At 39.6% G+C, this 14,870-nt stretch overlaps 1 protein-coding gene across 2 annotated transcripts; it reads left to right on the forward strand.

Moving 5' to 3' along the window:
- The first annotated feature begins 2,336 nt into the window (after positions 1–2,336).
- ccdc80l2 (coiled-coil domain containing 80 like 2) lies at positions 2,337–12,516 on the forward strand. Of its 2 annotated transcripts, XM_026174012.2 has the most exons (12): positions 2,337–3,109; positions 3,181–3,269; positions 3,406–3,579; positions 3,735–3,886; positions 5,522–5,827; positions 6,012–6,252; positions 6,375–6,531; positions 9,175–9,311; positions 9,777–9,928; positions 10,378–10,481; positions 10,869–10,949; positions 11,977–12,516. In XM_026174012.2, exons 1-12 carry the CDS (start codon positions 2,830–2,832, stop codon positions 12,309–12,311), a joined length of 2,208 nt encoding a protein of 735 aa, XP_026029797.1. In that variant the 5' UTR covers positions 2,337–2,829; the 3' UTR covers positions 12,312–12,516. The 2 variants fall into 2 exon arrangements, with proteins under 2 accessions (XP_026029797.1, XP_080160454.1); XM_080304328.1 differs by lacking the exon at positions 2,337–3,109 and having other exon boundaries at positions 3,206–3,269; positions 3,410–3,579.
- Positions 12,517–14,870: the final 2,354 nt, after the last annotated feature.

The following is a 14,870-nucleotide window of genomic DNA, read 5'->3' on the forward strand; positions in this document are numbered from 1 at the left end:
GGATTTGGTCAATATTAGTGAGGGGCTTTTTTAAGGTGTTTACCTTGAGTTGTTTATCTTTTCAGTAAACCTAGCTGACAATGTTTTTCACAATCCAGACTCCAAAATACTCTTCTATTCAGATTAGAACAAGTTTTTTGTGGTCACCAGAAGGTTGGGGGTCCCTGGAGTTTTTTTGTTCATCGTGGCAGGTCAGTTATCTCAATTTACTATGCATACAAATATATTTGTACAAATTTAAATCTTTTGTCTGTGTTTATGATTTGGAGACTGATGTTATACGTGTCCTCCCCCTTGTGATGTCATCATGTGCGACCTCATACTGACCTGAGGCTGTTGTGCATTTGATTATGTTAGCATGTCATTGTAATCTTACATATAAAACGCTAAACTCAACACCTGGGCTTCATTTGGTATGTTGGAGACTGCACAGCTGTATGAAATTCAGCGTTCTCGTGCAAAGTGTAATATGAATGGTGCTGTGAAGTCAGCGGAAGGAGGCTTTCACTCTGTTATTCTTGGTCTTAACCCAAAGATCTCTCATCATGGTAAATGTAAGCTGGTACACTGTCTGAAATGAAATCTGACATCATGATTGTCTCTTAAATGATGTATTTGCTATGAAAAATCACATTGTTGTGCTAACGGGGAGGTGAATTCTTACTGTTTTTACCTTTTAACTGTGTATCATTATTACAAAAACTGATACACGACCTGTTTTGACACTTAAACAACAAGATAGCAGCTTCTTTATGTGTCTTTGTTTATGCTATTCTTAGCTTCTTTTCTCTCACATTCATTCACTTAAAGCACAGCACATGTAAACAGAACAAATCCTCTATTTCTCATACACAGTGATCATCTGGTTCTCTTTATCAGGACCACAGAGCGGGATGCATTGTGGCTGCACCTGGTTCTCATTGTATTTCATTTCACCCTACAGACAGCTCTTCTAATTGCACTGACAGCCTGCATTCTTCCATTGTCTTTATTTTGTCCCTATTCTCACTAAATTCCATTTTTGAGGCAAAGAAACTTGTGCAAGAATATTTAAAAAGTCATAACTCTTCAAAGCATGTGTTTTTCAGTCCATCTGACAAAAAATTCTACCTGTTGCACTTCCTCGCTATGTGCAGTAGATCCACTAATGATTTGTTACAAATGAAATTACATATAAAATACTAACAATGTGCAGTTTTCATACTTATGTGGATACTTTATTTATATAATATAAAAAATTGCATTTGATTTATCGTACAAAACATGAAATATTTGCTTGTTTTATAGAATAAGGGCAATAATTCTAGAGTAAGCCATTTATAGTCACTTTTATTAGGGAAACCTGTTCAACCTCTTTTAATGCAAATATCTAATCAGCCAGTCACATCACATGGTTATCACTGTATTTAGGCAACAGAAGACTGGAAAGACTACCTGTTCTGATGAGGCTCCATTTCTACTGGAACATTCATATGGTAGGATCTGAATCTGGCATAAACAGCCTGAAAAGCATGGATCCACCCTGTCAGTTTAAGCTGTTGGCCATGTAATAGCATGCCAGTCATGTCAATGTGGACCAAAAAAACTCCAACGCCTTGTTGAATCTACACCACAAAGAATTAAAAGGTGTTCAACCCAGTAGTAGCAATGTTTACCTAATAAAAACTGCCCAGTTAGTGAACATAACAATAATTACTAAGATCACTACTAAGAATGCTCTAAATATTCTGCAAAACAGAATTTCTGTCACCATTTCAGTGATTATGTTTGCATTTGAAGAGATCTGGGGGTTTATAGGTTCAAATTGCAGCTATTTCAAGTCAGATTTGGAGGTTTTAATGAGAGGAAGGTGGTTGTAAGCTATCTAGCTTTGTTGTTTTTAAGCTTTGTGAGGTTGGAGAAAGATGAGTGCCTTTACCTGACAGAAGGCTCTTGCCCTGTGAGGACATTTGTCTCAGATTGACAATTTTGAACTGGTGTGACCTTTTCTAGACATCGGCATCTGCAGTGTGGTCTTGGTTATTTATGGTAATTGCCATTTCCCATCACTTAAAAGCTTTGACTCTCCTGAACAAATGGCTTTGGTCTGAACTGCCTGAACTTCCCAAAGTTTATGACCTTCACTGTCTTTGCCCTTTTCCTGGGAAAACCCCAGGAAATCACCTCTCACAAATCATGTGTGCGGTAACAAAGTTTGTGATTAAAGTTCATCCTTTTGTCTGACAGATAGTGACATATGTGTAAATCAAACATGCTGAATACAATGAAATTTCATCTGGTGAAGAGATTCAAACCAAAGACAATGTGTGGCGCCAATTATGCAACAATGACTATTTTTTGTGGGGTGTGTGTGTAATAGTATGGTAGTGTGTGGGACAGAGAGGGAGAGAGAGTTTTCTGGGAGAAAATGCTTTGAAGTTGCAGAAAATTCCAGGAGTTTCCTGTTAAAGGGTCTGGGGTTTAATTCGATCCAGGAGTGTGTGTCTGTGTGTAAGGAGAGGAGTGTCTCTCGAGTCAGTTTCTCTGCTGCAGAGAGACGTTAACACCACGATAGTCTTTGCTTTTCCCTTTCCTTTACAGATTCCAGGTTGGATCCACCTGTTTTTCACCATAAAGCCTTCAGTGGAGCGTTGAACTGGGATTCAGGCTATTGTTTTATTAACTGGATACTTTTTTTCCCCCTTTTTTAAAATAACTGCACATCACTTCTAAACAAGCGGTGGTGAAAGCAACACTGCACATATGTATTTTTACTTCAGATGAGGATTTATGAGCTGCTAAGCAGTTCCAGCTGATCGCCAGACCAATTTATTTGCAACATCAGTGAAGATGCCTCAGTTTTTTACCTCACACTATCTGTTGCTGATTGCAGCTTTGTGGAGCCTCAACAACCTGGGTTTGCTGGCTGCATGGCAGGGCTTCGGTGACGGTAAGCCAAAGGAACTGTTGGACCCAAATGTACGAGACTGGGGAGACTACTCAGACCTTCCTCCTGGAATTGAACATGGATTAGGGCTGGAAGAAAGCAGAGAAGATGGATATAACAGAAAAGTTGGAGAGTCATCATCAAGCTTGGCTCCAGAGATGGATTTCCTGGCTGACTTTGCAGGTAAGAGGAATTAATTGACCAGCAGATGTTCCTGTTCTTATGTCCCTACAGTCACCGATTTTCCCTTGCAGGTAAAAAGCGTCTGTGGGTGATAACAGCTCCATCCCACAGTGACCAATATCTTCGTATGATGGAGAAACAGCTAGAAGAAATGGAGCAAGTACTTCTCTGCAATTTATTCTGATACATACACATTATTTACTCTTTTTTCAGATTTAAAAAAAAATTTAAACTAGCTGCTTATCCATCAATTTTTACTTGTTTTATTTGATTGTTTCTTTCTCTGCCTTACTCAGAAAGGCCTGAACTGCCATTTAGCAGAAAGAGATACGTACATTGTAACTATCATTCAGAATGCTATGATGGAGGGACGGATCCAGAAAACAACTTTTCAAGGAGATGCCACAGTCGAGAACCTGGACCCCGACACGGTTACCAAACTGCTGCACTACCTGGAGCTTACCAGCCAAGTAACCAGTGTGCCATAAACTGTGTGATTCATTTCAAACTCTTGGCAACATATAAAAAAGTTATTGCCTTTTTAATTCTTTTTTAAACTGAAATGCTTCTTGGTGGTTTACTAGTTGATGTGTTTCTGATTTGTGTTGAACACCAATCATGTCAGGAGCAAAAGTTCACCATGCTGGTTATAAAGAAGAACCTACGGGTCAGCGAGCGCTTCCCTTATCCGGTGCGTGTCGAGGCCGTTTTGGAGGTCATCGATCAGTTCCCCATGAGGAAGCTGGAGAAGATGACCAGAAAAGGATCTCACCTCAGGTTTCACTACCTTACTTTTATTTTTATGTGATGACTAATTTTAAAGGTCCTATATATGATGATCATGCTTCCTTTTCAGCTGTACACCGTGAAATGTTTGTCCTGTTTAGCATCAATAATTCATTTTCTTCCACTTACACAGTTCAGGGTCATAGAGGTCTGGAGCCTATCCCAGCGGTCATGGAGTGACAGCCAGGATATACCCTGGACATGTTGCCAGTATATTGCAGGGCTAGCAGAGAGAGTCAGACAACAATTTACTCTGACATGCACATCTATGGTCAAGTCAACATCACAAATTAAATTAATGTAATATTTCTGAGCTTTGAGAGGAACGTGTCAGGAAGTTTGCCAAACAGTCCTAGACAGGCTCCTGCAGTGAATTCAGAAACAATAAGTACAGAAGAGTCACAAAATGTGCAAGGATATTTGTACCCAGTGCAAAACAATTATATACAAGAGTTTCAGAGATCTTTAGACCATTATATGGCGTACGCACACAAATAAGACTAGCAGTTACAGAGACTGAGTAACGGTTGTCCTCCTTCCACCTGGAGGCTGCTGAGTAGTTGATGCAGGTAAAGAAAAGTCTCATTAGTTTATCCGGTCACTTAAGTGTATGACCGCCTTGCATTCACCGTCTGATGATGAAATTGACGTCACTCAGATCAGAGTAGTCTCTAGCAGACTCAAGAACACAGAAACTATAACTCACCTATAAGCAGTTGGGCACTAGCTTAAGTCAAACTCACTTCTGAGAGACTGAATTAATTACCAATGGGAAAGAAGGATACTATGGACTAATAAGGTTGGAAAATATGCAAGACTAATCTACACAACCAGAATATTGAATATCAAATGCAGCAACTGACAAAGCGATGGGGAACAAGCGAAGCGATTCATTGGTGAACTGTCACGGTCTGGGTCAGCAGCCGTGTGAAGAGTGGAAGGAGGACTCAAACGCAGCACTATTTGAGACGTGAAGGGTGATTTATTGACAATACCAAACATAAAAGGGAGATGGCAAAACTGAACTAAGGACGAACTAAACTGGGAGAAACTACACAAAGGAGTGGCAAACCTGAACATGAAGGGAGAACAGCAGGGAGAGCACGCAGAGGATTTCACAGGGTATGAACACAGACGACGCGACGAGGAGCAGAGGAAATCACACACTATAAGTACACAGAGAGACACTGGGAAATCACACACAGGTGGGGGGAAACAGCTGGACCTGATTAACCTGACGAGACAGGGGAACACTAACACCAGGGACCAATAGAGGGAGCACAAACCCAGAACCCAGTATCTAAAATCCCAAAACACAAACCATCCCAAAACAGCCCATGAATAATAAAGAGAATAATAACAATAAAGAACACAAACACAAAGTCACTGAGTCATGGTCGCAGGACCATGACATGAACAGGACGTTATTCCATGGGCAGTATCTGCTCACCAGACTTCCTGCTAAACAACTCCCCCTCATTTTATTTTATTGTTTTTTTTTTTTTACAATCCCTGACACTTACGTTCATCAGTTTAAAAAAAATGATGATTAAAAACAGATAAAGATTTCATAGTTTTCCAAGTGAACACACATGTGAATTTTTTGTTTTCTATGCCATGTTTTAGATGTAAAACCACCAAAAAGAAGATTGTGAAAAAAAGAAAAAAGATGACACTTAGTCCTCAGAGGAGAGGAAATGTGACTTCTGTGGTGCCATTACAAAGAAGACCACCTTTGGACAAAAAAGCTGCTCTGAGGAGTAAGATCCAGGATATACTGAGTGGTCGGTCGAGGTTTGTAATTCGTAAGCCGTCTACAATGAGAAAGCCTTCGAGCAACAATGATCCCATCAATTCTAAAGTACAGGAGAAAACAAGGGTGAGCAGTCTTCCATCTGTTTCAAGGAGCAATGAGGAAGTAAAGAAAAACAGGTAATGTCTTTTTAAGTTAGTATGTTTTGTTAGACTTTGAAACAGAGTGAAGAGTATGCCTTTGAATGTTTTGATTTGTGTTCACATCTGGTATTTCTTGCCTCCTCTTCTGCTTACAGCACATAAATACTGTTTTTAGTGCTGGATGGACATCAAAGTGACTTTTTTATATATTGTATTGCAGCACTCATCCATCTGTGGAAGAAGGAAAGAAAAGAAATGTAGAGAAAAATAATGGAAATAAAACTGGTCAGAGTGGAAAGGGGAACAAAAAGGAAAAACAGAGGTCTAAGAAAATAGGCAAAGGGAAAAAAGGAAAGAAAAGAAAAGGAAGGGGGAAAAAGTCCAACAGAGAGGCAAGTGAGAAGGATAAAACAGCGCTGAAGGAGTTTTTGGACAGTTTAAAGGGGACAAGAAGGTTGATGGTAAGACCTTTTGTCTAATCGTTGCACTTCTCTTTGCCTCCAGATTGTTAATGAATTTAAATCATGTGTTTTCACGGCTGTACCTGAACCAATTTTCATGTTTTTGTTTTGCCTCATACAAGGTGATCTCAACACCCAACAGAGAGGCAACACTGTATATCCAGCAGACTGAGGAGAATGAGAAGTATCGCTGTGAACTCGCTATAAGGAAGATCACAGTGGCAACCATTACTGGACAGGGAAGTGATGGCACACTTATAATTCAGCACTACCACCTAGGTAGGAAGGGTTTTTACCTTTTGTTGCCAGTTATGTATTTGCATTTCAACATTTGTTTAGGTTCTCTTCATGAATGCTTTTAAAACTACAAATCCTCTCAGGGTTCACTGAACCAACACTTATTTGGTTTTGTTTTGTTTTTTACTAACATGCAACCAAAGGCAAATATAGTGCTTCCTAGAAACTGAACAGTAACAAAATTGTCCGTGGGTGTTGACCTATTGCCAGCTATTTTAGCATGCTAACAATAGCTAACGGTAAAATACACAGACTGTTTATAAGCCTTAAGGTTGTTAGTAAAGAGATAGCCATCTTGGTATACGCCTTATGCGTGTACAGACATGGATTATTAATAAATTAATTTTAACCTTTGGTCTGAAGTCTGTTTTTAGACACACTAACCCTGCGCATGAATGTCATAGTCATTCTGATATTTCAGTTTTTTGTTTTTTTGTTTTTGTTTTCTATGGGGCTTGCTCTTCAAACAGCACAGCACAGACACTCATGAGTACAAAGTGAGGAATGGCCTGGAATAACCTGGTGTTGGTCTGCTTCTTTCTGGTTTGTCTCGTCCCCATTTCTCAACGTGGATTACGTGTAAATAAAAACATTTATCATGTGATAAAGGCAGCACGGTGGCACGGTGGTTAGCACTGTTGCCGGACAGCAAGAAGGTCCTGAGTTCAATTCCACCATCAGGCCGGGGTCTTTCTGTGTGGAGTTTGCATGTTCTCCCCGTGTTTGCGTGGGTTCTCTCCGGGTACTCCGGCTTCCTCCCACCGTCCAAAGACATGCAACTTGTGGGGATAGGTTAATTGGATAATCCAAATTGCCATTGTGTGAATGTGCGAGTGAATGTGAGTGCGAATGGTTGTCTGTGCCTATGTGTTAGCCCTGCGACAGACTGGCGACCTGTCCAGGATGTACCCTGCCTCTCGCCCTATGACAGCTGGGATAGGCTCCAGCGCCCCCCGCGACCCTGAAAAGGATAAGCGGAAGCGAATGGATGGATGGATGTTTTCAGTTATTGAGGGTGACAGTTTGGGTCTTCTTCCACATAGTGATGGCACATACTTACAGTCATTTAAGTTAATTATCTTGGAATCTGCAGTTGTTTAGAAATGGCTTCAAAAGGTTTTAATTTAAGTCTCCTATTGTCTTTCTTTAATCTTGACTGAGTTCGTTGGACTTTCTCATTGTTCTGAATATTGGTCAATCCAATTAATGGCATCAAACAAATTCTTTTTATTCTGGAAAAGAGAAACTACTAGTTGTAGTCAATCAAGAACCTAATAGGTCTTGGCCTTGTCAAGTTAAGACAATGTAGAACCTTCAGCACCAGTTACGCTGAAAAGCCCTCAACTGCCATGACATTCATGGCCATGATGAATGTATGTAAACTTTTGAACACAATTGTTTGTGGACTTGTTTTTGAAGAACTGTTGTTTTGAGCCTTCGATTAATATTTTAGCCTAACTCCCATATGTCACCATATCAGTATATCATTTATTAATAACATATGGTTGAAGGTAAAGTAAGGCAGTTCAACTTCAGAGGGACATAAATTATCTCTCAGTCACATAGGCCTAGAGACGTGGCATAGCAACCTCCCGTCCTCCGGGAAAAATGTGTATTCCATGATTGGGTCGAGAGTGGTTGCTAGAAGTTGTACAGAAGGTGCTGAAACTAAAACCTCCTTGTGATCACTGTGGTTGGTAGTAGAGTTGCTGCAATGACAACATCTTCAATGCAAACTGTTATCAACCAAAGAAATCATAAGGAGAGTTTTGGTGCAGCACCATATTCCTCTTTGCCACCAATGTCACCAAGCGATTGCAACCACTTGCCAACCAGTCAGGGAATATATATTTTCCCCAGGAAAAATATATATGCCAGAGGGTCACCGTCAATCTATAGACCTGCAGGACTGAATATTTAAACATGCATTAAGTGATTAGAGAATGCACATTTTTATCTGGAGGCTGATCTGTAGACCTGTGTGAGCGGGCGCCTTACTGAACCAAATTTAATGCTAGCCTAATCCAGTCAATGTGCGTTGAGACATTTAACTCAAAACTACAAAGTTCAGCCTCAGTATGACGCTGAATACAAAATCAAGAGCACAACAAAGTCAGTGGAATTCATCATCAGGGAACTAACCCATACAATACACAGTTCCCATCAGCCATAAAAAAGCAGATAGTATCTAATAAAGCATATAGCAATACACAATAATAAAGTGAAGTGGTTTAGTCAGAATAACATAAACAGCTCAGGTTTACTGCTAAGCAAAATGTAATAGTTCTCTGAGCTTGTGTACCAGGAAGTAACAGTTTAATTTTGCACTGCGGAATGTAGTAAATGTTTAGTTTAACCTTTACACTGTGATACTTCAGTAGTTACATTTTAACAGTTAACACAGTAGTCCCTTTCCACAAGAGGACTTGGTGAATATACACAGCCAAACAAAAGCCCTGTGTACTCACTGTCTTCAAGTTCACACATCGTTCAGAGACACTGATTTGGGATATAGTGGTTATAATTACTGTTTTTGTTGCATGCACTGTAACGTGTACTTGGTATTTTCTCTAACATCTGTGTGTGCACACATTGATTTATATCCTTTGTATGTGTGTTCTCCAGATTCAGAGCCTCCACTCAGTGGCCAAGCAGAGCACTTCTTGGATTTAGGGGCCATCTCTCTGCTGAGGGCAGAGCTCGGCCTGTCGTCGCCCGACCTCTTTTCAATGACTGTCACAGATTATGACATCAAGGCCAGTGTAAGAAAATCTCACCTGAGCTTTCCAAGTTTGGCCTTTTCTTGCTTATTTGGCTTTCTGATAGCAGATAAGTTTAGCGATTAAAAGGACAACACACTCATATTTCAAAACCATTGCAATATTTGAACTTAAAGTAACCCATCGAGGAACCCATTATTTAACCAGGTAAAGATGGGACTTTGATGTTCATAGCAACAAATATTTCTGGCACAACTTCACCTACTTCCAGGGTGCATGGAGAAGACAAAGTTCTGATGACTCCAGCAACACTTAAAGTAATCGGGAACAACTTTATTATGTGACCAAGTGTTGGTCACTTAATAACTTTGACATTCACCAAAAAAGAAAAAAATTGTAAATAATACAGTTGTATCGCAATACATTTTCCTTGTTGTTTAGTTGCTTATGTATGCCCATAAAGACTAAAGATCTAATCCCTCACCTGCTCTTATCCTTCCCCCCCAGAGAGTCTTTGAGGCTCCACCATCAAGCCAGGCTTTGTTTGACTACATTGACAACTTTCCCTCGAGGAACCGAGAAAAAGAGAAGGAAAGAAAGAATCCACCAGCGTGCTCTAAAGACATGGGACAGCCTGTAGTAGAAAACCCACTGCTCAGGTAATATAACTAATCTGTTTTTATTGCAGTGAGCACCATCCACTAAGAACAAAACAAGCTCAAAATAAATTTGAAGATTGCTGTAAACAGGGTCAGCATATTTTAACCTCTCCGTCACCTTAAATTATCAACAGTGAAAAAACCCATGTGGTTAATGCGACCTTTTTTTAGTGGAGCGTGGATCTCTGAAGCTTTCACAGTCCAATCTCCTATCTTTATCTTAAATCGTGTAATTATTCTTCATATTCGTCTTTATTGATTCCTGTGTAAGTTTATGTTTGTTTCTATTTTATTAACACAAATCATGATATAAAGTGTAGCATAATTCAAATTTGAAAACTGAGTAAAAGTATGATTGAATCTATGGTCTTCCATTTTATAGAAGGTGGTCTAATGACTGAATGAAACTGACAGGTATCCAAGTTTAAATCTATATTTTTCATTTCTAGGTTCATTTCTAAAAGGAGACTGCTGCTCATCTCTGCTCCCTCTGAGGATGACTATTTGTTTCAGCAGCAGCTCTCTGCTGTCAGAGGACAGGAATGTCCCCTGGGTACGTGTTTTAAAAGACCCGCGGTAACAAGGAAGTGTTACAAGGAAGCCAGAAGTCAGACATGGGTAGATTTGTCATGGTTGTGAAATTCGGACCTGAAAAAGCATACCATTAAACAAAACTGTACGGATCATGACAGAATCAAACAATGAATATTATAATATGAATATTAGTGTATTAAAAATGTTATGCATTTATAAAATTGTGTGGTACAAGAGCCATATTATTTGAAATATATAACCATAGCTAGACAGGCACTTAGCTAAATAGGTTCATCGACACAAAAATCATTTCTTTGTCTTTATAAAAAAGGATCGTTTTGATTATCTGTGCTGAATGTGTCCCTTTTAATGAGTCTAAATGTACCTTCTCTTGTGTTTTTCTCAGGTATTCGTCACTTTGCCATGCTAAAGCTGATAGGAACAGAAGAAAAAGCATCAGGAACTGTTGAGTTATTTCCCTTAAATGGTACGTCATGGTAATGTGGGGCATTCCAGGTGTATGAGACGTAATGGAGCATACACGTTTGAAATCATTAGTAATATTGTATATTTTAAGGTAGGTAGTTTAATAAACATTTTGGTTTAAGAGCATTCTTTGTTTAAAAAAAAAAGAAAAAAGATTGATGTGGCTTGCATGATCTCACAGGTTTTGTGGACTGCAAAAGGCTACATCTGTCAACCAAAGGAAGCCTGTAGCTGAGGAAGACACACTCAGTATTTATATTCTATCATGCTGTCACTACTGCTAACCTTTTGCCACATGTAGATATGTGGTTTGGCCTGCACAGAGATGGAGATGCAGTTGGCAGGTGTAGTCTACATCAGTGGTAGGGAACTCTAGGCCTGAAGTGCCAGTGTCCTGCAGGTTTTAGATCTCACCCTGGGTCAACACACTTGAATCAAATGATTGGTTAGTTACCAGGCCTCTGGAGAACTTCAAGCCATGTTAAGGAAGAAATTTAGCCATTTTAATCAGCTGTGTTGGATCAAGGACACATCTAAAACCTGCAGGACACTGGCCCTTGATGCCTGGAGTTCCCCCTTCATTATAGCAAAGAGATCTATACAGCTGACCAAAAATGATCCCAATGGATAAATAGCAATACATGCTGCACAAAAACAAAAACGCGCTTTTGATTAATTTTTTGACTCCTTTTTGTATGTTTCCTTTAAAAATGCAAAAATAAAATCAATGTCAGCACAGATGACACAAAGGGGAAATTTAGCTGCAGAGGATGAAAAAGTTTCTGTTCCAGGTAGTAAAAGTTTATTTTTGCTGTAAAGTCGAGCATTTCAACATAGAAGTATATGGGACTCTCTCCCTTTTGGAGCCTAGAGGAAATGCTTTCGAAAGTTTTGTTTTGACTGTGGTTTTAAGGTTGAGCTGTCATAATATTTTATCTAATCTGAAAGTATCTGGGTTATCCTAGTTTTCGTTTCTTTCGCTTTTCACTGTTTTGTGTAATTTAAATGACTTCCATTCCTTCCCCCAGGTCGCAGTCAGACTGAGGTTGAGTCATTGACGCCTGACTTGGTCAACAATATGAGGGAACAGCTAAAGATCGATAAGGACTATTTCAGCATGGTGGTTGTGGGGAAGGATGGTGACCCCAAAACATGGTTTCCATCACCTATGTGGTCCCTGGATAACATCTACGACCTGGTGGACTCTATGGAGCTCCGCCTCCAGGAGGCGAAGCTGCAGAAGAGGCTGGGGATTCACTGCCAGGAGGACAGAGGAAGAGGAGGCAATGAGCAGGAACACTCCCACGGATACAATGAAGAGAGGGCAGAGATGATGCACTTCTACAGCCAATCCGAGGAATAATGACAAAAAGAGGAAGAAGCGATTATCTACCTAAATTTTTTAATATGAAACAAAAAGTATCAACATGTGGATTTGACTTGAGCCAATGAGACCTCAAAACTGGACTCATAAGAATCGATAAAGTCGATGTATAGATGATGATCTGCTGGATCGTACAATAATAAGCTGGATATTTTACAAGAAATAAATACATTTGAAAAGATAAGCAGACGACAATGGCGTGGTCTTATTCAAGCATTTCAACTGCCCTTTAAAAAAGCAATTTTCTCTTTGACTTCATATGTAAAAAGGGAAGAAAGTAATTTCAAGACAGAGCAGACGGTGCTTTTTACTAATATGTCTGTGTAGACCTTTCAAACACATCCACTGTGCAAGTACAAAAAAGGAAAGGTTCTCTACTGAAATATGCTGATACTAAAACGAACAAAGTATTGAAATAGAAGAGAAGTTCTTTTATTTAAGCCATGACTTTTTAAAGAGCCGCATAAACCTCGTGGTCAGTAATACAGATGTTAACAAAAGTTTTACATGAGTTCTTCACTTGCCTGCATGGACTGATTTCTTGAATTCAGAAGTCCTAACACTGAAAGTTTAACATCGAGTTGTGACCAGAACATGATATGACTCATTCATCCAAATACTAACAAACAAAGCCATCGGTCTTAACCAAACCGGGATCCAGCAAGGGGAATAGCAAATGTTTACAATGAAACTCATGTCAGATATATCCTGAAGCAATGTTTAGTAAAATCAACACAAGAAGAAGATATGCAGGCTTAGCTCAGAGCAAATGCAAGTGTCCAAAATAGCAAACACCTCACATGCAATAATATGGCTCTGCAATATTGACTCTGCAAGTGCAAAAAGAGTGAATTAAACCTTTAACATAGAGGTTATACATCACAAAAGAAAATAGAAAAGAAAGTAAAAGCATTTTTACTTTAAAAATGAGGGTTGATGCTAAAGGTAGTCCCACATAATATAACAGATGTGAAGAATAGTTGTAACATAACTATGATGTGTAACAGAAAGTGAATGTACAATAAGTTGAACAATAAGTCTAATCAAAACATGGTACAATATAACAAAGCAAAAAAAGTGAAAAGAAAAACACATCCATCACACAACTGGCTCTAAATTCAGCTCTGGCCTTCACCTCAAAATGTGAATTATAAGTAAGAAGAAGAAGAATGAAGGTTGAAGTAAGACAGAAAGTCACTTTAAACTGTCTCTGTGTCAAATTTGCATGCTGACATTATGTGCCTCACAAATTCCAAGGAAAAGGAAGCCAGGTCGATTAGAGACCTTGGAGAGAAATCCAAATAGTCCCTTTGAGCTTCCACTGACAGTGGCGTAACAGACTTTTACCAGGAGTGACCCCTCCTGACCCCACTGACCACCAACCGGACTAGTTGGTGCGAAAAGAAACAACAGACAAACACAGCAGGTTGGTCAGGCCTGTAACCACAAATACAGAGAATGTCAAACACAATGGAGGAAGGGGGACAGATAAGAAAAGGAACAAGCAAATTACAAAACATGAAAGGATGCAACAAGATATGTGTAGCCATCATTAAAAATACTGTCTGTCCAGATTTTACAGCTTGTTCTGATTCCGGGTACAAATTCTATGTTGCTTGTTACTACAAAATAAGATAGAAAATGCCATACTGGTGTCCACTAGGGGGCTGCTTAGCTCTCTTTAGGGTTAATGAGCCTCAACTGGTGGAGTTACTCAACTTTCACATAGAAAGCCTGTGTTGACACTTGTATTTTCTGCTCTTTATACAGAGTGTGTTCTCAGTTCTAAATTGAGCTTATTAGCTGTTAGCATGCTGAAACTGAAACTTCTCTACAAATTTTACTTATCACTACGTCTTCTCATTAAATTTCGGTCCACCCAGCTGTAGCTGTCGCCTGCAGTTACATATGAGACACTGGATATGCAGAGTAATAACCTAGCTAATAAAGACTGGCAAAAAAAGAAGAATGCTAATGCTGAAGGCAGACAATTCATGAAGTGGCAGACTACATAAATTACTTCTTCACCCTTGTCATGGTTGGCTGTGTGGCAGGCAAGCAGAAGTGGTGGACCCAAAATTGCAGGACTCTTGGAGATGGGAATAAACTGAAAACGCAGCTTTATTGCTGGAGGAATGATTCACGAAATAAAACTTACAAAAACAAAACTCTAAACCGAGGTGCTGTAGGACAGGACATTACAAACACACAGCAAGTTGAGGGTACGATGCGACACTGACACAGAGAAACACAGGGCTTAAATACACAGATGGCAGTAATCAAGGGATGAGAGACAGGAGGGGAACACACCGGGGAGAAATCACAGCTGACGAGACAGGGGAAACGTAAACAGAGCACACTCACATACGACACAGACCTTCACAATAAAACAGGAAACTCAGACACATGGAACCAGACAAGACATTGAACTAAACAGACAGATTCACAAACAGACGGGGTGACACCATAGACAGACAGAGATACAGACGCAGACTCAGAGGCAGACCGAATATAACACGTAGAACTCAAACAATAATA

This window comes from Astatotilapia calliptera, chromosome 7 (genome assembly GCF_964374335.1).
Source record: "Astatotilapia calliptera chromosome 7, fAstCal68.1, whole genome shotgun sequence".
In the NCBI taxonomy this organism is placed as follows: Eukaryota; Metazoa; Chordata; class Actinopteri; order Cichliformes; family Cichlidae; genus Astatotilapia; species Astatotilapia calliptera.

Excerpts from the sequence above, each read along its gene's own strand:
- ccdc80l2 (XM_026174012.2), top strand. The coding sequence starts at position 2,830 with ATGCCTCAGTTTTTTACCTCACACTATCTGTTGCTGATTGCAGCTTTG. Across the intron at positions 3,887-5,521 it reads AGAAAAGGATCTCACCTCAG|ATGTAAAACCACCAAAAAGA; the intron begins GTTTCACTACCT and ends GCCATGTTTTAG. Across the intron at positions 6,532-9,174 it reads AATTCAGCACTACCACCTAG|ATTCAGAGCCTCCACTCAGT; the intron begins GTAGGAAGGGTT and ends TGTGTTCTCCAG.